The 25,174-nt window shown below is 37.2% G+C and overlaps 1 protein-coding gene and 1 non-coding gene across 6 annotated transcripts in view; both read right to left on the reverse strand.

Moving 5' to 3' along the window:
* The window catches only part of LOC134213695 (probable G-protein coupled receptor Mth-like 1), a 401,130-nt gene that overhangs the window by 91,068 nt on the left and 284,888 nt on the right, over positions 1-25,174 (reverse strand). For all 5 annotated transcript variants that reach the window (XM_062692977.1, XM_062692973.1, XM_062692975.1 and 2 more), the window contains exon 4: positions 12,351-12,429. In XM_062692977.1, coding sequence (XP_062548961.1) covers positions 12,351-12,429 — 79 coding nt within the window. The remainder of the gene's footprint in view (positions 1-12,350; positions 12,430-25,174) is intronic.
* Trnat-agu (transfer RNA threonine (anticodon AGU)) lies at positions 8,688-8,761 on the reverse strand. Its single transcript has one exon. It is a non-coding gene; the product is annotated as a tRNA-Thr (tRNA).

Consider the following 25,174-nt stretch of genomic DNA (forward strand, 5'->3'; position numbering starts at 1 on the left):
TGAGGGTAGAGATTACAAAAAGAATTTCCTCAAGAATTTCTGGAGGAATTCTGGCAGGAATAAATATTTAATAAAGAATAAATTATTCCGGTATCCTAAAAGGATTCCCGCAGCAATTCTCAGAAAAACTTCTGCTTGAATTCCATAAGGAATTTTCCTAGGAGCGCGAGTAGGAGGAACTTTCCAAGGAGTTCCTAGAATTCCTAAAGAACAACTGTAATTTTCGGAGAAATCCTTTGGACTCGTTCGCACAAATAATCACTTTAGGCCTTTATCTGTGCAGCTAACGGCTTGTCCATTATTCTAGCGGAAGTCCCTTCATTTGAGAATGCATTTGTAAAAAGCCCACGTACAGCATAATAGATATTGTCTTAAATAGGACTTAATAATTTCGCTCAATGGCCATTTGCAGCTGGACCGAATGTTCCACTCGATGGAAATGATGATCTCTCTTACACCTGTATACAATTCACTGGATCATCAAATAACAGCGTCTATAACCGTGATTATTCAAGCAGACTTTACAATCTGCTGCCTTCTAACTGATCTTAAAAGTTTTGTAAAAGGTTCTGCAATGTTTATTTGTTTGAACTTCGGGCAGATGATTTGAATTTCTGAAAATCAGGCAAGACGGCTTATTTATAATTCGGATTACAGTTAAAAAAATTCAGAATTTCCAAGAAAAATTCTTCGGAAGTTTCAAAGGATTTTTTTTAAATTAGGGGAAATGACGGCTTTCGCAGGTTTTGTTCTGTTATTGTTAAGGGGGTTTTTGTTGACCACATTTTATGAAATTTGGCCACAAATTTCTTTGATATGCAAAGAATGTTAAGGTCAAATTTGAACATAAATTTGTAGTAACCACCTGACAATAATAGAACAAAACCTGCCGAAGCCGTCATTTCCCCTAGTTAAAATAGTTTCTTTTTAAATTCCATAAGAAATAAAATAAAACCCGACCAGTAGATAGTAACAGATTTATATCATACCTTGTTAATCAGTTACAGCAGTTTTTTATAACATCAATTGTTATAAAACTTGTACCATTAGTAGTTAAAATAACAAAAATTGTAACAAAATCTCTTCTAGCTTTAACAAAAATATTACTAAATATGTTATTAATTGAACAAAAATATAACTCGTTGTGTTACATAAAAAGTGGTGAAAATAGCTTATACTATAACAAATTAAGTACTTGAAAAGAATATGATTATCCATAATGTAGGCAATTAACTTCGTCCAGCTGGTTCAACTTTGAATATAGATTCAAGTTATACTGTAGGTCAGGGCTGCCCAACGTACGGCCCGCGGGCCATTTTTTGTGGCTCGTGGCATATAAGAAAAAATACTTCATAACCGGCCAGTAAGCTTTTCCATCTGGCTCAAAAAGTTTAATTAATAAATACTGTGTAGGTTAATACTAATTGAAAGACTTAAATCTGGGCAAGCACGGACCAGTTTTGCTGTTAATGAGATTTTGGAAATACGGATGAACCCTCTCCAGGACGGAGAACTTGTAAAGGGATGCATATCGGCTTTTGGTGATATCGTCCCGACCAGTTAGTCATAACAAAATTTTATCACAATTATATCAATATGTGTTACAAATAACAAAACTTGCAATAATTTTGTTAAAAATTTTCTGCCAAAGATGAAGGAAAGAAAGTTTCATGATCGTCATAACATGATTATAACATAATGTGTTATGTTTATTTCTACCGAACAAAAAATTGCCTACCTTTTTGGTAGATAAGAATTGGAAAAAAACGAAGGTACCACCTACAGTATAACTCGAACCTACATTCAAAGTTGAGCCAGCTGGACAAAGTTAATTGCCTACATTATGGGTAATCATAATCTTTTCAAGAACATAATTTGTTATAGTACAAGCTATTTTCACCACTTCTTATGTAACACAACGAGTAATTTTTTTGTTCAATAAATAACATATTTAGTAATATTTTTGTTAAAACTAGAAGAGATTTTGTTACAATTTTTGTTATTTTAACTACTAATGGTTCATGTTTTATAATAACCGCTGTTATGAAAAACTACTGTAACAAAATAACAAGGTCTGATATAAATCCGTTACTATCTACTGGTAGGGGTGGGCTCTAAAGAAAAAGCCTTCTTCAGTAGCATTAGTTTCTCATAAAGCACGGTGAAGAGTTAAAGTTCTCACAGAAGATTTGAAAACTACGTTACGTGAAAAAACCACCTGCTTCTGAATATATCTGCTTGCAATCGATGAAAATACTGAATGTAAAAAAGGCACTTGTAGCTGTCTTCATAGGGGAAATTGATGATCATCTTCAAATTACAGAGGAATTAGCAGTTTTGATCTCAACGAAGGAATCGACTACCTCAGGTATGAACCTAAGGAAAGCTGTTGAGACCTGTATGATTCGCTGTGTTATTACGAAGTTTGTTGGCTAGCCCATGATACCTTGCTTGAGAGATTTTATTTTTTTCGAAAGAAATTACACTGTTTTTACAAGATAAAGCATTTTCAATGCTTAAATTGCATGATCCTGATGGCTGAGTGGCTTGTCCTTTATATTAGTTGTCACCAAACATCTCAATGACTTGAACATAAAGCTGAAAGTCAGGAATCAACATGTCAAACTTTTATTATGCACATGCAAACTATACAAAATTAAAATAATTTGGCGCAAGGATTGTCGAACACTAATACATTTCTCTAATTTCCGAAAGACATCTTTTGTAAGATATTTTCTCTTGAGAAGTACATATCTGCGTGAACATCTCTTCATTATCTGCTTGAGAAATTCGTTCACCGATTGTGAAATCAATTTGCGTCGAGTATTAGGAAGAGTCGAGTCGAGAGAAAGTCGAATCAAGTACGAGACACTGAAGACGGCCTTACTGTTGAGGTCGAAATACGTATCTGTCAAGATACAATTAAGTGGTGGAATTTAATGGGATTGTACAAACTCGTCTTATGACAAGTGATTAGAAAAAAGCCAACAATAAAATGTCCTGCTAATGTAAAAGAAAGCACAAAAAGGGTCATGGGCAGGGTAGAAATATTTCACAGTCAATGCAGTGAAAAACATGGATCTCAGTATAATCTGCAGTCGCCTTCATCGCCGCCGTGGTGAGTGTGACTGGGTGCAGCCGAAAAATCATTTCCAACACCGATTGTTCAATTTAATCCCCGGAAATAGGGGATAAACTTTGATTGAACTGAAAGAAAGCTTGTTCAAACGCAATTAAATCGTGTTTAGTTTTTCTTTGAAACAATTTTGGCCATTCTGTAAAACTAAATGCCATTCTGAAATAAATGTAGGGGGAATGACGGCTTTGGCAGGTTTTGTTCTATTATTGGCAGGGGTTTTTTATGACTGACTAGGCTCAAATTTGGCCTAAACATTCTTTGCATATCAAAGAATATTGTGACCAAATTTCATAAAATTCGGTCGACGAAAACCCCCCTGCCAATAATAGAACAAAACCTGCCAAAGCCGTCTTTCCCCCTATTTTGCTTTGGTTATTTTAAAAATGTATAAAAAATATGTACCAAATATTTTCTGGCCCGCCAGCAATTGGTCATTCTGAAAATTTGCCCGAGGCTTGAAAAGGTTGGGCAGGCCTGCTGTAGGTAGTACCTTACTTTTTTCCAATTCCTATCCCATCTACCAAAAATGACGATCTTGAAATTTTCTTTCCTCCATCTGTGGCAGAGAATTTATAACAAAATTATTGCAAGATTTGTTATTTGTAACACATATTGATATAATTGTGATAAAATTTTGTTATGACTAACTAGTCGGGAGTTGTTCGGGATTTCAACAGGTTTTTTTTTGGAACTTTGATGAAATATTATTTTTTTGAATTATCCATCAAAAATTCTTTGGAAATTAAACGGGAAATTATTCAAAAAGGAGCAGGAAATCGTTCATCTGGCCGAAAGTGACATACGGCCGAACTGGTTATTTGTCATAAAAACATTTTTCAAATCAAATTCTTCCACATAAAGTACATGTTCACATCGAAGTCTTTCTGACCATCGTAAATTATTGAAAATGTAATTTGTTGAACGGGTCATATGGCCGAAAATATTGTTTGGTCAAACAATAATGAATGTGAAAAGTGTGAAATGATCAACGATAAGTGAGAAGTTACACGTCGCACTTCTCTCTCTTTATTTCTAGCTTCTTTATGCGAAAAGTTAGAAGTGCGAAGTGAAAAATGAGAAGTGAGAAATGAAAAGTAAGAAGTGAGAAATGTGGTCATCGAACTTGTTTTCTCAATTGTTGCTTAGAAATTCTATTTGCTTACTTCCCAGTTTGAATCCCGAGTATCACAATTTTGACCAATTTGGTTGCAGCAACTCATATATGACAGGATTTGGTCGTACATAGGTCACAGTAACTCGTTTATGACAAGTATGCTGCCTGAGATGAGAAGTGAAAAGTAACAAGTGAAAAATTAGATGTGAGACGTTTCACTTCGCAATTCTCACTTTCATTTTTTAAACTTCTCATTTCTCACATCGTGCTTCGCATTTCTCACTTTTCACAGTGAGAAGTGACAACTTTCGGACGAACTGTAAAAAATTAAAAGTGAGGAGTGGGATGTCTCACTTCTTATTTCTCATTGTTCGTTTCCCGTTTCTCATTTCTCACTTTCCAACTATTTGCACGAGGTTCTCAAAAATGCCTAAATTTGTAGAGCAAGCCTAAAATAGTATTTTGTTTTGAAGGCTCAAAATTTTTGAGCATAACGGAGCCGTATTCAAGCTGTTGGATTGAATAAATCAGAATGATCAGACATGATCCTTGCTTGTTTGGAGTTAAAACACTCCAGTGAATTGTCAATGTTTGCGCTCGTGTATATTTAGACGTTGAAAAATCAAAGTGTAGACATTTTTGTACCAAGTGTAGGGCAATACTGTTTGTTTATATTGGTATAAAAAATGAAAAAACAAAAAACATCTTTTCCATTGTCGCTGGGATATGAAACTGACAAGAACTAAAAATAAACAATAAAGATAAGCTAAATTGTTTACTTCAGTTATTTAATTTCAGTTCAGTGTATCTCAGCTCGATACATATTTGTTGAATCTAAAATAATATTCTCTTTATGGTGAAAAGATGCTGCTTAACTTATTTTCAACACATTTGAAATTGAATAAAAAAAAACTTTTGTAAGGTATTGTTGTATTGAATTGTAATCTTATGATAAATGTAAGCAAAAAGCGTTTTGCATTTTATTTTTCGCTTTTTATTCTGGATTAGAATATAAGAGTATTCATGGAGTTAAAATTATATAGTTATGAGCAGAGTTTCGGCTTTTCGTTTCGAAGAGAACAAAGCAAGCATTTTTCGGGCCCAGAGAGAATCTATGTTCGTTTGTTTATAGCGAGGAACGTCATTCACCTACCAATCTTTTCTCTGAAGCTAGCCTTGGAAGATAAACGAAAATCATGCCTATTAGATGAAATTCCTTTTTCATTTCACCACTTTACTTTAACCTCTCACTCAGTTCTCGTGAGAATTATCGCAGAACAATTATAAAAATTGTATGGCCACGGCGGGGACTCGAACCCAGAATATCAACAATAATATCCAAAGGGATGCGCTCACTCTAGCCACACAACCACGCTATCTGCATGTTGGTAACCGGTTATTTGTACCACAAAGACTACTACCGTTTGCATTGCTGATGTCACCGAAAAAGCTCGGGTATGAAAGAAAACGAGCAAACCAACTTCCCGCGGCAATCGAAGTGAGCGAAAAATGGTTATCACTCTCCAGACTGTTTTTCTTTCCCGAAAAGCGATTTTCCCCGAAAGTTTTTGTGAGGGAGCATCCTGTGCTCCTGAGATTGAGTGAGCATTACGAACCCTGGTTATGAATTCTAACACAATCAAACAGACAATTTAACGAACAAGATTTTTTTTATTCTATCAATATAATAACAAGACTGAAAGAAATATTTCGATTGTTGCCTTTTTACTCATGATATCCCGGGATTTATTTCCATTATAGACAGTTTCACTCATTATTGTATGATTCATCTCGCGGCAAACAAAAACCCTAACTATGGAAAAGATTGTTCCTTAATCTTTCATGCTAATAAAATCGAATCAGAGAAACTCCTTTTCAATATTCTCGCCTTTTTCATTGATGGACATGTTGAAAAAATAAGATCAGAATAATAATATTTTTCCTTTATATCGCCAATACCAAAATCCATGATTTATTACATCCTATAACTTGAATTCAGCTCCGTAATGCTCTATAAGCTTAAGCCTTCAAAACAAAATACTGTTTTAGGCATGCTCTATGTAATAATGATATATGATGTAGAACAGTGTATGGAATAAAGAAACTAACTTCGTAGCCTTAAAACCATTTGAGCCTTAAAAATAATATTCGTTGGACACATGGCACCTAACATTTTTTGGTCAATTGTAGGGAGAGATCCCCCAGTGCCGGACACATAAGCCATTTAACGAAAAAAATTCCAATTATCCGGATTATGTTTACTTTACTTATAACCATTTTAAACGTCTTTGGAAATTTGACTGCTTGGCAGTTAGCTCACAGGTTGACAGCTCGGCCCATAGAAAAATCAAGTTAGGAGTGTTCAAAATGCGAAATTATTATGTTTTTCGAAATTGATTTAAAATAGTTTCTTTGCTCCAAAATTCATGAAATATTGGATTTGGGCTCAGTTTGTATGATAGATTCAAGATATGTAATAATCTTAATACCGCTAAACACCCAACTTTGGTGAAAAAAAAAATAAGAGTTTAGAAAAGTGTCTCCAAGTACTGGATACTATTGCACCATGTTCAAATTTGACCAAGATTTTGCTTATTTCTGAGGCTTTCTGATACCGTGGCAAGACGAAACAATTGAATTGAAGTATGTTTAATAAAACAGGTGTAAAGATTGGCTATTTGATCACATGAAAAATTTGCCTGTCCAGACCCGGGGGACAGCTACCGGACAGCTGCGTTGCGTTGCGTTGACCGGGGGATAGCTACCAGATACAGAAATTGATTTTCATCATAGATACATTATATGTATATCTAACAAATCATGATCACTATTCGAAATATGACTCATATTGACCATCTTGACATAATCAGAATGCATTCGATTGATTTTAATATTGTTGAATCAAACCTTCTAAAATAAGGCAAAACATGAAAATTTTTAACTTTTTCGTTCAATTTCAAATTTTGTACAAAGTTTACAACATGAGGATCTTATATTCCATGCAGGTAAAGGACTTTTCAATAGCTTTCTTTTGTACTACCTAAGATGATGGAGACATCTCTGCAAGTGCCCTTTTTAAAAGTGTTCGGTATTGGGAGGTGTCTGGCGCTGGGGGCTCTCCCTTTACAAAACTTTTGATTGAAAAAATATACAACTGAGATTTTTGGACAGAAAACTCAATATAGGCCAAGCTTTCCAACTATTTATTAACTTTTAAAATCGGTGGTTGCGAATCTTGAGAAAAAATGATCTAGGATGGAGCCTAAATTCAATATGGCCGCCTTGATGTTTTATACATGCAAACTGAGGCCACATTGTTCCTCTTTCTAACTGTCTACATATAAGATCGGTTGAGAAATGTTCGAGATATGGCAGCTTTAGATGCCGATAGATATGGAACCTTTGAACATGTTTCAAAATTAAACTGACTATATATGGGAACACACTTATCTTTCAGAACATTTTTTTCTTGAGCAAGGGTAAACGGAAATCTGCAAACAGACACCTGAGGAGTTTAACTCGGGTAGTGTGGGGATGGGCTCACCCGACCCACTTAAACCAAAACCCTTTCGCCAGTCTGTATCCCCGGGCCCGCAATTAAGCAATACATCTTAAGCAACAGCTATCTTCGGAAACGCCTCCTAAAATACCTGCACGACACTATTTTTGCCGGATTTGAATCTTGCAACTACGTTGGTGTTGTTTTTATACCAAAGAATGTTAACCCACGGGGCCACCTCACTCTTCGGAGCTTCAAGAAATTGAAAACTATAGCTTTGAAGGGTTCGAGAAAACAGTAAGTAAAATTAAAATCTGTAGTAATTGCGAATTTTCGAACACTATTCTAGTTTGAATCCGAAGCAAAGTAGAATAAAGTCGCTGGTTTCCCCAGCAGTGTTCTTTTCGAGTTTAAAATTTGTTGAAATGATTAAAATGATAATGTGACTGTTGAGAAAGGCGTCGTAATTGAAAATTGGATTGATTCGTGGAAAAAATAACGGAGTAATACACTAATTATAAAATAACGCAATAATACATAAATGAAAAAAAATCTCGTGATGTATTCTTATTTCAAATCTGCAGAATCTAAAACTAAGCGCTATTACAGTTCAAATTTTTGTACCCATTTTGTTTGTCTTCCTCTTTGTCTTGCGCATTTAAATTGAAGTTTATTTGAGATTAAGAAAAAACATTTACATTACCCTTTTTTAAGGTATTTTTGAGAACAAGTTCACGAAATTCGATGAACCAAGGGAAGCAAATATTATTGACATACAAGCATGTTATTAGGAATGAAACTAATCCCACCTAATTCACCAATAAACATAAAGCCTCACGTTGCGGTTTATACAAATGATTTAATCATTTATGAACAGACCCTTTAGTTTTACGACGAAGCCATTATATAAAATCGACAAAAAAATATACACTGAGAGGCTCCGGCGAGATTCGAACTCACGATCTCCTGTTTACTAGACAGGCGCTTTAACCAACTAAGCCACGGCGCCTTCGTTGAATAACAGTGACTGTAAACGCATCATTAACACTTCTGTTACCAGAAGTATTCCCAAACGTTTATGCAATTATGACCCTACTCACAGGTTAAACACCGCACCATAATGACAACTGGGATCACGGACATATGAACCCAAACCGGTAGGAGCTCACAAAAGTAAAAATCTCCTCCTCAACGCCTACAACGCTCAACAGGCGAGCGACCGGTGCCGGGGGAACCGTTGTCACCATTGTACGGTGACTAACTACACCAGCAAAATTAATGAATGTAATTAACGGAAAGAAAGATAGCCAACATTTTACGAGCCGATGATTAATGATGCGAGGCGGAATCTTGACTCCGAGCGCAATGGAGATTATTCCATTCGTTTCATTTGCTCGCTCTCTCCCGCTGCTGACTTTTCCTTTTCTTAGCTCGAGAAGTGAAGAGAAGAAGTAAAAAAAATGTCCCGGTAACTTATGGGTCGCTTAGTCACGAGACTTTCCGAACAAATTTATGCACGTTTTTTCGAAGAACAACATCGGCGGCAACAACCAATAACAACAGGTGGACCTCGCCCGGTGTTGTAGTGGGTGCATAAATTTTCTCGAGTATAGCACTGCCATTGCCCGAGTTGTTTTGCTTTCTCGGCGACGACGTTGCGGCCAGGGGGGAAGCCAAAACGTTGAAAATTGTCTAATTATTGAAGATTACAACTGATTTAATGACATTGTGTTTGAATTGAGCTATGGATTTAAAAAAAAAGTAAATTTCACTTAGACAGTATTTTATTTTCCATCTTCTCAAACCTTCAACGATGATTTTTCCACCTACGCCTATTGACATTGCATTGTCTTCGTTGATGATCACTTTGTTTACGTGTTTACGAACCTGTTCTGAGATGAAATGGGACTTAAAATTTAAATCTCTCAGGGACTCTCGAGAATTCGTTATATGTTCTCAGCAACAATTATCAAATTGAAATAAACAATTACGTATTATGCGTTTTATCTAGAAAAAAAAATAAAACCCGAATCCCTTTACACGAGGAATGAGTTATGTGTTTCGCTAAATCATGCGAAAAGAAGCAACTACACGGGAGTAAAGATGGAACAGATTTCAAAGTTTTGAGCATATTTATTCAAAACTTTCATTTTTTGAAATTTATTATTCCTCTGGAGCTCCTGATACATTTGTAAATTCGTCATCAAGACCTGCAGATGTGCAGTTCTCCCTTTCGTATGAAAATTCGAATGAATCAGAAACCACATCAAACTAAAAACCTATATTTTATTCAAAAATATGGCACATCGCAGCAGCTTTTATAAATCAACCAAACCCTCTCACCACTGCTGCATCTACGATTTGTGAAAATGGGTCTTTATGTGATTGCCTCTCTTGGCATATATTTCAGAAAGTTTCCCAACAGCAGCAGTTTTGTCACGATTTTCTCTGCACTCACGTCTTCACCTCGATATGCTTGTCGTGTCAGAGGATATCTTTATACTTCACAGTATACTGACTCGGAACAGATCCGGCGACGATGAGAGCAGCCACTTCAAGGAGCTAGCTAACGAGAAACCATTCCGCAGCGGAATGGAAATGTTTAGAAGATTCTACCTTACTCGCATAAAAATTGAAATGGTCTCGTTCTGATGTTGGCAGACACTGCAGCGGCAGTCTCATTGATGTCACATTGCATATTGGTAGAAGTGCATTTTGCACCGTTCGCGCATAGTCAAGAACGTCCCGCTTTGGAAAGCATTCTTCCCGGGTGAATTCTATCAACTCTATTAAAAGTTATGATAAACGTGACTAGCTTTTTCGCAGTGCCAGCATATAATACACAGTGCGGGAAGCATTGGCAACCATTTGCAACTACAAGCTGTGATGACTGTTGAACACACTGCAGCCAAGTCAGTGATAATTGCATTTGACATAAACATAGCAATGCTGCTGCAACATTTTAACGCTATGCTACTCAAACCAAATAAGTACACGACAGGCACGCAGAGGGACATCCCATGTAGAAACAAAGTCTACATTTGCTAAACAGTTTATAATGATTGCATTGCTGTGTGGTTCAATGACAACGTAACGAACATCCACCGAACGACCCGACTCGAGAGGCTATAATTTAGACGAGTCGAGAGCCGTTCCGTTCAAACAGTACTCCGATTAGCAGACTACTGGTTGGCACGGAGCACGTTATTTACAAATCGGTTACCGATTTCAACAATGTCCGTGGAACAAATAACAACCGTCCTCAAACGCTTGTTCCGTGGCTGGTTGACCAACTCGACTGGGCAGTAAATATGCAACGACGGTGATTAATTGGTCCATATTTAAATCTAAATTGCATCATAAACATTCGCTGGAGGGTTACTTTCCGCCGTTGTCGAAAGCGGAACACCGGATTGAAGTTATCTTGCACTCCATCGGTTGACCATTTGGGGTTCACCAACGTTGCCCGTAACCCGAATGCAGATTTTTGTGGACTCTTTCTCTGACTGGAAAATTTCGCTAATTACTGGCCACGGTAGACTTTGGGGCTCCACCAGCACGCCACCGACTCCTGTTGGGTTATTTTTAGCAATGAAATTGTTTCATAAACGGGTTTCATTCACCACACCGAGTGTGTCCAGAGTCCACAAAGTGCGGTTGCATCGCACCCATATGTGTGCCAGGGGTTTCCAGAACCACCACGAAGGCAAACATAAAAGTGCATTTGTTATGGGCGCGCTCGCTCTCTTTCGCATTCATTATGCAACAGCAGCGATGCACTTGCATTCACCAACCGGACTGACCGACGAGCGCCAAAGTGGTTCCATAATGGGCTCCACATGATGACGGCAGGGATTGGATTACCCCGGATCGGATCGAAATCGTTGGATAAACCGCTCATCAAGAATTCCCATTTAATGGGCCATGATACGATTGAAACTGCAACCGTCGGCCGAGCCTGATCCGATGCTGCGGTGCCGGGGATGGGTCCGGTGGTCAAATATGGTCCGACGCAAACGGTTTGTTTACAACCGCCTACCTCTCCGTCAGGCTCTCCGAATCGGTACTCAACAGCACGATGGTGGTCGCCCAACGTTGGTCGAGTGATGCAGACAAACAGTTCGCTGTACTTAGCCTAGGGTTGGACCAAATCGAACGGGAAGATGAGAGGGCCAGCCTCCATGGGATTTGCATCAAATAGTCGCATAATAATGTAAACAATAAATTAAGTGCCAACCATATCATTTTAATATATGAATTGCAAATTCTGGATAAATTTTGCGAAGGATGATGAATGGAAAAGTTCATATTATTCAGAACCAATATTAGAGGTATCATCAACTACTTTAGTATTTCGATAAGGGTTTAAGAGAATTGAATTCCTATCGCTTTCGAGTTTATACTGTTCTAGTTTCTAGAACAGGACTCATTTTCCGAATACTGGACACAAACAGTCATTTAAGATTAAATTTATCGAATATTTCCTCCGTACAAATACAAATTTTAATATTATGGACTTCCTTTTTCTAATAATAATTTCTCTATCTCTAATATTAAATTATGATTGATTAATACCCTTTCCTGATTTATGTACTTACCGGAAAGTCCACCAAATGTTGAAGCACATTGTATTGAGCCAGAAAAAGGCCGCCAGGAAGAAGAAGTGAACGATGATAGCTGTAATGATAAAACGGAGATAAACTGTTACTAACGTCGGCTTTAACATGCTGTGATGTTTTATTGTCAACAACGTTCTGTAAGATCACTTGCGCTCAAACTGAGTTCCCGGTATGTCGTTCCTCGAATACCACCATCGGGGGTGAAAATGGATCTGGGGGGTGAGAATGGGTCATCGCTCTCACCGGCAGTCTGGAGGTCGTAGAGCAAAATCGTTCAAAAAGATCTCTTACAATTTAGTCTTCTTGCCCTTAGATACATTCAATATATTCTACAAGCATTCTAAGTGGTTCAAACAGTGACCCATTCTCACCCCCATTTGACCCATTGTCAACCCCGACGACAGTATTTTGCCATATTCATGCAACCCGATGTGACCGCCCTTCGGAAATTCGAAGGAATTTCACATCGGAGGGAATTCGGAGGAATTTCTTTTCCCGACTTTTCTCCGACGAATTCACGAAGAGAAATTCCTCCAAATTTCCGAAGAGAAATTTCTCCGAATTTACGAAATGAAATTCCTCCGAGTCTCGGAAGGAAATTTCTCCGAATTATCGAAGTGAAACACTTCCGAATTTCCGAAGGAAAATTCATTCGAATTTCCGAAGGGAAATTCATTCGAAATGCCGAAGCAAAAATTCATTCGAATTGCCGAAGGGAAATTCATTCGAAGTTCAGAAGGGAAATTCATCCGAATTGCCGAAGCAAAAATTCATCCGAATTTCCAAAGGGAAATTCATCCGAATTTCCGAAGGGGCCGTCCAGAAAACACGTGGTCATATATGGGGGGAGGGAGGGGTTTGGAAAATGACCACGATAAGCCACATGGGGGGAGGGGGGTGTTGCTCTTGAACCACGTGGTTTTTTTTACACGAAAAACTTTTGGTGAATAACAATAGCGGTGTAAAAAAATATAAATCATCAAAATTTAATGATTGCCCACGTAGCGTCTTTTCAACTCAGTGTTTAAAAGAATTTAGCATTAAGCATCGAGAAAACCCGGTAACGCAGCGTTGGTCGCAACGCCGATGCATATCTGAGTTATTTGACCAAATTAGCCTTAGATCCTATTTCCATAAAAAAACGAAAAAACAGGTTGCGTTTCAGTCTCAATTTCCACAAAAAAATTTGGGAAAGAAAAATGAAAAAATATTTTTTTTAAATTACGCCGCGGATGGTTTTTGGCATCACGCCGCCGACACTTTTGCATCAGCGGACTACAGCTACAATTTTGAAAACTGTTCATGTTTTTACAATAATAAAAAAAAAAAAATCTTCAAAAGAATTTCTTGTGGATATTCAGGAAAAATCCAGTGAAGAAATTTGCTGTAAAAACTTTGACCTTACTTCATACAATCCTGATAAAGTGCTAGCATTCAGAATGTTTTTTGAACAATTCTCTCTGGAAAATTTTGCTTGTAAATTTTGCTACAAATTGGTCATGAGTTAAAAAACAAAACATCTTCAGTGTAAATGCCGAAAAAAAATCCATGTGAATTCTGTCTGAAAATTCAAAACAGTCTTGTGGGAAATACATATAATTTTCGGTGGAAAAAAATGTTCATATTTTCATATTTTTTTTACATTCTAATGAAATTCTTCGACAAGTTCTTCCGAATCTTCACCAGAAATTCTTTTTCATTTCCAAAATAAGTTTTTCGAACATTTTAGGAGTGCACTTCAAAATGTTCATTCTCCAGTTAGCCTGACGAGCAAAAGCGTAGGATTGCCAATCCGGAGATGACGAGTTCGATACTCGTTCCTGTCTAGGATGTTTTCGGGTGTCAAACATTGTCGACACCCTAGGTATAATGTATCCATCGTACTTGCTACACAAGATATATAATCGTACAATAGCTGGCATTTAAAACTTTCAATTTATAACTAAGGAAATGCTAATAAAATAAACTAAGTTGAAAAGCAGACCAACTTCCAGTTGGAATATGGAGCCATAGAAGAAGAAGAAGACTTCTAAATTTTCAAAAAAACATCTTCTGAATTTTCATGAGAAATTAAATAGCCAATGCCACATGAAACACTTTGATATTACCGTTGATTTTTTGTTTTTGGATTTTTTTTTTCAAATTTGGAATTTTGAAATGAAAATTTTTAGGCTATTTGTGAATTCTATCACTTTTTTAAATTTTCCAAGTATTTTTTTATTTGAGGTATTATTTAGAATTTCCACGGAAAAGTCTATGGATTATCTTCAAAAAATACTTTGGATTTTCAAAGAATAAATCTTTAGAATTCTCAAGGTTCATGTTTTTTTGAATTTGCACCATAAATTCTTCCAAAATTTCATGGGAAATTCATTCTTCTTTGGAAAGTCATTTTGATTTCTTTGTAGGTTTAGCTAAACATTGCTTTAAATCTTCACCATGCAAAGAAGCACAAGAAATAATTTAAAAATTTTAAGGAATTTTCACATCAGAAAATCTTTAAAATTTTGATTTAATTTTCTAAGGAATTCCTATTGGAATTGCTTCTAAAGTACAACCTTCACAAGTACTACAAAAGTACAATTTTTTCTTTATTTCCACTTGTAAAAACATCGGAATATCCTCGGGAAATTCATTATTGGTGTTTTAGATGAACTTTTTTCGATTTTCTACTGGAAAATCTTAGGAATTTCCATCGGAAATATTTTGGCATATTCCGAATAATTTCTTTTGGAAATTAAAAAAACTGCTGAAAATTTCTAAGATTTTTTTTTGAAAAACGAAAAAAATTTCCATTGGAAATTTAGAAGAATTTCCTTTGAAGATTCATTAAAGTTGCCCAGGATTTTGAAAAAAAAATCTTTAGAGATTCTGTAAAAAAGTAAGCTGGATTTTTTTTAATAATTTATACTGGAAATTCTTCGGAATTTGATGTTTATTGGAATTTTCATCGTAAATATGCATTTCGGATCCTTCTACGGATTCTTCTAGTTCTTCAAAATTTCTACCGAACCTTTCTTAGGAACTCTTCCACAGAATTTCGAAAAAAAAAGTCGTTGAAATACTGAAGATTTTTCCGTGGAGACTCCGAAGAATTTCTTCTAAATATTCTGAAGGGTTTCCCTTGCAACTCCAGAATAATTATTCTTGAAAATTAGGAAGATCTTGGAATTTAAAATTAATCCAAGCAATAAATGTAGGCAATGATTTAGGATTAAGAAGCCTAGTTTTTATGATAATTAGGATAATTGATCGAAAAATTTAATAATGCACCTAATTAGAACATTTAGGTGCATTATTAAATTTTTCGATCAATAATGCACAAAATTCTAGTAGTGCGTATGAAAAAGGTTATGACATAGAGAAGTTTGCATTTAAAAAATCAACATGAAATTCTAAATAAAATGCTTTTTAAATTCATAAAAGGGTCTTAGTACTAAGAAGAGTCTTGCGATATGAAAAAAAGTGGCAGTGTTCCAGAAAAAAACACTAATATTCCTAAAACAATCTAGGGTAATAAATAGTGTTATAATAACGATTGAAATTGAATTCCAAAACAAATCTCAACCCTTTCAGGACGGATGGGTCATATATGCCCAGCGTTTTAGATTGTCTATTAAATCACTAAAAAAAGCTAGGCCACAATTTTCTTCAGTAAAATTGTTCATCTAGATATTGGCTTTACAGAAAAAATATGGGAGCTCAAATTTGACTGACCCTGAAAACTCATTTATCCGAAACCTTGGGAAGATTTCGATTCTAAGAGCATGCAAATGAGGTTGAAATGTTTGAATCATTCTGAACACTCAGATAAGATGGGTTACGTTGAGCCAGTGATTAATATTCAGGAATACGAAATGCTCTCAAGTTCAGTCCACGACATTTGTAATGTCCTCATCATCGGTATGTACCCAATCCGATGAAATAAGCATATGATCCTAATTTCCATTAACATGAGATCCAAGAGACAAGATACCCAAAATTATCTTGAGTCAACATCAAGTTGCACAATGTCTATGACTTTTTTTGTAGGGCCTTAGAAGCACTGAAGGGCCTTAGAGGCCCTGAAGCACCTTACTGTTGAGGTCGAAATACGTATCTGTCAAGGTACAATCAAGTGGTGGAATTAAATGGGAAGGTACAAACTCGTCTTATGACAAGTAAAGACATTCCATTAAAAAGCTCAAAATAATTTTCTTAACTAAAAAGTCTGTAGTAGCTTGTAGAAATAACAATTGTCATATCAACCCAATGGACCTAATGTGATATTATATCATACATCATTCATAATTTGGTTAATTGGATAAATCGAATGATCCGAACTCCAAAATGATAATTGATCTATAATACATTCATTCCTCTATGAGTCGCCTATGAAAGGACCATTGACTGAAGCATATTCGAGATGTGGAATAGAAGTTCCTTGGGAAATTATTCGAAAGACATCGGAGTGACCGAGAAAATATTTTTAGTATGGCATCATTGGATTCCACGAGTCAATATCATAATAAAATTTCAATGAAGAATTAGAAATTTTAAGAGATTGATTTATGAGATGAGATGAGATTTAAGAGCTCTAGATTGAAAATCTATTTATTAGAGAAAAAATAGAAATTTTCCATAATAGAATAGGAAATTGCCAATAAAGAAATCAGGGTATGAGTATTAAATAAATATAGAATTACTGCAAATAATGCAAAATTTTCCACAAAACAATAATAAATTAGCACTTGCAAAAGCAAAAATTGCAATTATGTATTTAAAACAATCACGAATAAAGGAAATTAAAAAATATAGGGATATTTTGGAAAATTTGTAAACCATAACAAATTTTTCTCGAAATTTTTTTAACATATTCACGAGTCTGCATTTTTTTGTATCCTCCTGATGCATCGAAGGTATGCGAGTTCTAGATAACCTAATACCTAATACATATTACAACATGATAACATCATCAACATTTTCGAAATAATGAAAATTTATAATTTGCATGCTGGGTTTTAGTTTGATTTTGAATCAGTTGAAATTGTCCATCTTCAAAATTGATCGGATTAACCATATGTTTTAGTTACATAGGTTTTTTTTTAATTTTTGTACTTGAAAAAAAAACCACGTGGTCAAAGGGGGGGAGGGGGGGTCTGCCAAATGACCACGATAGACCACATGGGGGGAGGGGGGGGTTGAAAATGTTCAAAAATATGACCACGTGGTTTCTGGATGGCCCCGAAGGGAAATTCATCCGAATTTCCGAAGGGAAATTCCTCCGAATTTCCGAAGGGAAATTCCTCCGAATTTCCGAAGGGAAATTCCTCCGAATTTCCGAAGGGAAATTCCTCCGAATTTCCGAAGGGAAATTCCTCCGAATTTCCGAAGGGAAATTCCTCCGAATTTCCGAAGGGAAATTCCTCCGAATTTCCAAGGGAAATTCATCCGAATTTCCGAGGGAAATTCATCCGAATTTCCGAGGGAAATTCATCCGAATTTCCGAGGGAAATTCATCCGAATTTCCGAGGGAAATTCATCCGAATTTCCGAGGGAAATTCATCCGAATTTCCGAGGGAAATTCATCCGAATTTCCGAGGGAAATTCCTCCGAATTTCCGAAGGGAAATTCCTCCGAATTTCCGAAGGGTTATTCCTCCGAATTTCCGAAGGGAAATTCCTCCGAATTTCCGAACGGAAATTCCTCCGAATTTCCGAAGGGAAATTCATCCGAATTTCCGAAGGGAAATTCATCCGATTTCGAAGGAAATTCATCCGAATTTCGAAGGAAATTCATCCGATTTCCGAAGGAAATTCATCCGAATTTCCGAAGGAAATTCATCCGAATTTCCGAAGGAAATTCATCCGATTTTCCGAAGGGAAATTCATCCGATTCTTCGAAGGAAATTCATCCGAATTCCGAAGGAAATTCATCCGAATTCCGAAGGAAATTCATCCGAATTTCGAAGGAAATTCATCCGAATTTCCGAAGGAAATTCATCCGAATTTCCAAGGGAAATTCATCCGAATTTCCAAGAGAAATTCATCCGAATTTCCAATGGGAATTTCATCCGAATTTCCGAGGGAAATTCATCCGAATTTCCGAGGAAAACTCATCCGAATTTCCGAGGGAAAATCATCCGAATTTCCGAGGAAAATTCATCCGAATTTCCGAGGGAAATTCATCCGAATTTCCGAGGGAAATTCATCCGAATTTCCGAAGGGAAATTCATCCTAAATTCCGAAGGGAAATTCATCCTAAATTCCGAAGGAAAATTCATCCGAATTTCCAAAGGGAAATTCATCCCAATTTCCGAAGGGAAATTCATCCGAATTTCCAAAGGGAAATTCATCCGAATTTCCAAAGGGAAATTCATCCGAATTTCCGAAGGAAAATTCATCCGAATTTCCGAAGGAAAATTCATCCGAATTTCCGAAGGGAAATTCATCCGAATTTCCGAAAGGAAATTCATCCGAATTTCCGAAGGGAAATTCATCCGAATTTCCGAAGGGAAATTCATCCGAATTTCCGAAGGGAAATTCATCCGAATTTCCGAAGGAAAATTCATCCGAATTTCCGAAGGGAAAATCATCCGAATTTTCGAAAGGAAATTCATCCGAATTTCCGAATGGAAATTCGTCCGAATTACCGAAGGGAAATTCATCCGAATTCCCGAAGAGAAATTCAGAGAATTTGTGACGGGAAATTCATCCGAATTTCCGAGGGAAAATTCATCCGACTTCCCGAGGGAAATTCATCCGAATTTCCGAAGGGAAATTCCTTCGAAATTCCGAAGGGAAATTCCTTCGAACTTCCGAAGGGAAACATAAGCCGAACATAACCGGTGCAATTCCTCTACTTTAATTTTACATCACAACTTTATTGACAAAAAAACTGAAGTATTAGAATGAGAATCGAACATAAGCCAGCTGAGTGAAAGCCCAAACGTCACCACTCAGCTAGCTTCGTCTCTTGAAAGAGGGGGGATCGAAGTAAAGCAGGTTCCACAATTTGCACAGAACAAGTATTTCACTGCATCAAGTCATCGACTGCTAAAGCGTTAGTTGCGTCGCACGGGTGCTGTGTTTAGACATGTAATTTTAAATCATCTAACGTTGAAAAATATACGATTCAGTTTATGTCATGTGGTTTTGTGTCGTTTTATTCACATACGTCACCTGTAATATTCATAATTTTTTGGTGTGTAGATTAAGACTGAGCAGCAATTTTTTTTTAGTAAAATACAGAAGAAACAGTTTTCACACAAACAGTATTCTTCCGAATTTCTGAAAGGAAATACTTCCTGATGTTTGAATGGAAATTCTTTCGAGGGCCGTATAACAGATTCCACTTCACAGTGAAAACAAAGTTAAGTTGACAAAACCTTATTACCGATTCCACACAAATGACAGACAAATCCTCTGAATTTCCGAAGGGAAATCTTTCTCCGGAGGAATTTTTCTTTCGAAATTTGGAGGAACATGCAGATATGGAGTTTCCAGGATGAGCAGTTTCAGCGGAATATAAATAAGTGGTAAAAAGCTTTTGAGAATTGTTTCTAAACGATGGCGTTAACAATGATCCCCGTGCTAAATCATCACTTAAAGTAATCCGTGACAGAAGAAATCAAGCGAAGGACAAAACTGACAAAAGCATTGAATGGAAGTTGCGTGCCAAAGCTGGGAAGTAAAAAATAATTGTTGATATAATTCACCCTCAAAGTAACAAGGAATGCAACATATGGGAAGGTTTTGGTTGGATCGGACCCAGCATTACGAATTAACTCATGCCATTCTTCAATAAGTTATCCAACCCAAAAAGAAAGTTTTTACTATCAGGATTATAAAATTGCGCAATTTCCTGTCTTGTGTACCCCCACCTAGAGCTATTATCCTAACAAAGTGTGTACAATTTCTCCCAAATTACATTAAATCAACCCATCATCATGAACATCATCGTTCCCGACGTCGCTACGTTACGTTGTCGTACCCCCCCGCCCCGTTGACCACACCACAATGCTTCAAGTGCAAAATAGCACACTCCATTAAAGGCCCCCAGAAGAACCAAACTCTGCTCCTGAGAGTATCCTAAAATTAAATTCATTATTTGGGCGAGGAAATGTAGTTTCGCCACAACTTTCATATGCTTCTGCAATTTTACCATCCTTCCTCGAGTAAGTGAGCTGGCTGGGTTCGGTTATGTTTGCCTTGCCACCACCCACCCGCTGCAGCAAATGTTGCCGCTATGGATACCCATTCAAGTGACATCGTGCACACGGAGAAAGTGGGGGAGGAAGTGTAAGGAAAATGGGAGGAAATGAAAGCGAAACTGTCTCCGGCATAAACGTCCTGACTCCTGAAGACCCCGGTAGGTACGACGATGATGCCATTGCTGGTTGCGAGGAGGACAAAAAAAGGACTTCAACGCTATGGAAGCGTTCGTTCGCCTGGAAATTTCCCTGCTCCTGCTGGGAAAGTTTTTCTTTTTCCAGAAGCAGAAGGGCTTCCGAAGGAACAGTAGCCAACAACAAACAGAGACATAACAATACAAACAAATTATTCTCTTCCGGGGTTGTTGGATGCTCTTTGCCCTCTATCCCTGGTCTTTCCGTTGCACAAATTGCTGCCAATGAGATGGGAGATGGGCGGAAGTGGAAAAATGGTCAACACGAGAATGGTAAGGACTGTGGGTGGACATGGCCGGGGAGCAGAACGTGAAACACACTCTGCTGACGGAATAATATGGATTCATGAGAGTTTGCAGCCAGTAGAGAAAAAAATCTAGATTTATTCACCTATGGCTGATTTTGATGTTGTTCGTCGAAAGAAAACATTCTTCTCATTTAAATTTTGATGAAATATTCTTCACAAGCTTAAAACGTATGAATATGAATAATATATTGTTTTAGATGCAAAGTTGAAAATGGATGAATCTGGGTTTGGAACCGTGACATGTAATATAAAAAACCTTAACATTCATACTAACTGTACAAATTTTGATAACATCTGGACAAGGAGATTAAGTATAATTGGCCATCTCCTATTATAATAAAGATTGTTTCCTTTTTCCAAGAAACAAAACAGTTCACATCAACGAATCCTGCGTGGAGTCGATAGCACCGAAAAATTAGTCCCGTTTGTCCCGGGTCTAGTGCGGAAATGGTGTGAGAAATCACGAACGCATAAAACGAAATGGGAGCAATCGCTTCGATGCGAAATGAAAGTGAAACGGCCGAACGGAAAAAGCTCATAATTGAATCAATTTGCCCGACGCCGGTAGAAGATACGAAGTACGTATGAATGGTGGCCGAAGTCTTTTGAAGTTTCCGGCTCCTATCGGCGGAAGTGGCAGTCAGTGGCGAGTGCTGGTTGGTGACGATTTTCGACCAGTACGGTCGTACGTGCGTGTGGTTCTTTTATGTGTGTCTCTCTCTCGGGAGGACTCGAGCGGTGCTCGGTGAGGGATGATAAATCAATGCGTTGCGACTATGGAGTCGCGCTTGCAAGTTCACCAAGCGTATAATTGAGTTCCGAGAAGCAGATGATGTACTTTAGTGACAAATTTCAGATGGAAGTGGGTTTTCACTAAGATACATCCATAATTCGATTTGTTTTTTTAGGTAGGTCGAAGCTACTCTATTAGGCAGAATAGTTTATAAATAATATTGAAATATTCGTACGCCTTGTAAGCTCAACCAGCGAATGCCTTGGACAATTCTTTCCACTTTAGCAATCTTTGAAAAGTAACGAGTTTTTAATTGCATTTAGAGTATGTCACAGACATCAAGTTACAGAAAATTACTAAATGATTGACAACGAATTATTTTCGATTTCTGTGTCAAACTAATTATTTTTATAATTCACTATAAGTTTCCTGAAATAGAGCACTTCTCCAAACCAGTCATCTGTAATTATTGCACTGCAGCTGGCCCAATCAACCCAATACCCAGCCAAGCGTTTTTCCATTGGGGACTATCGTCGTTATTATCGAGGAAAACTTCACGCGACCTAACTAACGGTGCTGCACTCTGATTCGCCGGCTGATTAGCAACACTATTCTTCACATATTTTTTGCTCTGGCTCTGGTTGGATGATGGTGACCACTCGAGCGCTTCCAGACGAGAATAGCGCTCGTTATGGAATCACGGTACAAAACGCTTAATATTAGCTATCGTAGGTTCTCTGTCTGGTGCGCCTTTGTTTTCCACAGTCGAGCAGCGTGAATCCATCACCGACGACGGACGATGTACAGTGAACGAATTCCAACAAAAAGTGGATGTTATTTTATTTATGCACCTAGAGAGATAAAACATTAATTACTTGAGGCATTTCAACCATTTCTTAATCCATAATTTGATTGATTTAGCTAGAATGTAAGAAAATGCAAGTAATTAGTCGATCCCTATCGGTGTTTAATTCGAGAGCTTTAGTGTCAAACAACAAACGAAATAGACAGCTTTGATTTGATTTTTAGATTTAAAAAAAATATTGATGCACAGCAGCCTCTACCCTAGGATCCTCTACCCATATTTTTACGCAGACCATAAATTTGATCAAAGATAAATTTCTTTTGCAATGTATTGATATGTGGGGGAACTGTTTCGTTTTCCATCTCACTAAACATATATTAATCTCATCGCAAAACAAAGATATACAGCTCCAATCTCAATCAATCAATAATTATTGATCATCAAATCATGAGTTATGGCCATGATTAGATTTATGGTTATGAAAAGATTAGTTTCCGCGAATCGTCTTTCAAAATCATAAAGTTTGCTACGTCGCTAAATAGGTTATGTTTACGACATTTGTGTCCAATTATTTTCCGAATGTGTTCAATGTGTTTGTGTAGTGAATTTGGGCAAAATGGGTTTTGGAGCTAGTCGAAATTTGTCCACTGCCTAAGTGAACCGGTAGATTTCTGAATCTGTCCCTGTACTATCTGTCCAGAAGCTCTCAAAACTACATCTGCTGTGCTTCTCGTTCAATATTATGAAGCTATGACTATGAAGCGATGAGTCACATGTGCTTCCAGCTATCTCGGAAATCTTCGAAAAGATTCTGCACTACAACCACTCTTACAAATGTCGAGCACAACTTCTACACCAATTTCAACAACAAACGTTGCACAGTTATGGTGCTCCTCAATTTTTTGTGGCGCTCAATAGACGCAATGGTACTTCGACTGAAGAATGATACATCACAAAGCTCATGTTCGAGTGCTTTGCTGTTCACTGTTCAGCCTATATGTCAACAATCTTCCGACCGTTCTCCACTGCAAATATCAATTATACGCAGACGATCTCCAGATCTATATCTTTGGACCTGTCGATCAATTTGATAGGTTAATCGATTCCTTTAACAAAGACCTCAAGTCAATTGAAGACTCGATGAAATGACTCAAGCCGTCGTTTTCTGTAAAGAGAGTCTTACCCCGCCGGACGATATATTTTTGTGGAGAAAACATCCAACTCTCGGACAAAGTCACTATCATAGGACTCGTTATGGACAGTAGTCTCAACTGGGTACCTCAAGTCAACGAAGTATACAGCACTATGTTTACTGCAGATCTAACAGCAACACTGAAGCAGTAGCTGCATCGTAGTTTTGAAGCTACTGTTCGTTCCGTCTATGGCCTACGCGGACGTAAAACGCAGCCAAAAATGCAAGGTAAGGGCTAGGACGGCCATTGTGGTAGCCATTTTTGGAAATTGTGGTAAGTGAGTCATCGCTGATAGTCTACACATAATATTAAATATAGAGCAACTGTAAATAAATATGGTACATTTTATCGTGTTTGGGTTTTTGCTTGGTTCTTACAGCTTTTGTTTCTTTTCCTTCCAATCAAGAGGCTGAGTAATGGCGCTTGAATCTAGATTTAAGTGTGCACTTAACATTGAGGAGCAAAGGAGTAAAGTCACATCCAACGATTCAACAACCATTAGTCATCACCAAATAATAAAAACGGAGCAGTTGATGCGAGAATTCCCCGTTCTATGGCATAATTATAAAATCAAGTAAGGAATTGATTCTCACAGCTGCTTCCAACTACGCTGCGTGGTAGGCCTAACCACTTTTATGATTGAACTACAATTATGATGTGCTTCAAACATAAATATTGGAAGGAAAAGTGATAGATATAGTCAAATCTATCACATTCCAAGATTCAATCACGAAATGGCCGTATCTGTGTAGATTAGACTAGACTACATAATTCAAAGCAAAACGAAAACTACCGACGGCACCAGAACACCTACATCAAATGTTCAGTCAAGTGCATCAGGTATACAGAATTTGGCCAGCTGAAGCTGCAGCTGATCTACGTCATATCGCAAATACCTGTCGAGCGAGCAGACACATCGCCCACAGCTACTACAGGAGAGCACAACGAGGTTCCACTCTCCTTCCCCGGAAATTTTCGTAAGTAAGGACACTATTTTATCGCCTAACGGGCTGCCAAATATGCCTGAGGAAAAAGAAGGTAAATATTACGACTAAAATAAAAACTCCCCCTAGAAAATTAGAAATTTTTCATAAAAAATTGGGAATTTGCCAATAAAGAAATCAGGACACAAGTAACAAAACACTATGAAATTTCTATAAAAAAAATAAAAAATTTCTATTAAAAAAATAATGCAAATAACAAAAATTTATTAGCACTTTTAAAAGCAAAAACTGTTTAAAAAAAAAATCCACAAAATAGGGTACAATGCCCTATAGTACACAGGGGGACTAGGGGTTTAACGGTCTTCCGGTCTTCCGGTCATAACGAATAGACATTATCAACATATTGATTCTGGTTGATATCTATTACCAAGTTCG

This window comes from Armigeres subalbatus, chromosome 2 (assembly GCF_024139115.2).
Source record: "Armigeres subalbatus isolate Guangzhou_Male chromosome 2, GZ_Asu_2, whole genome shotgun sequence".
NCBI lineage: Eukaryota > Metazoa > Arthropoda > Insecta > Diptera > Culicidae > Armigeres > Armigeres subalbatus.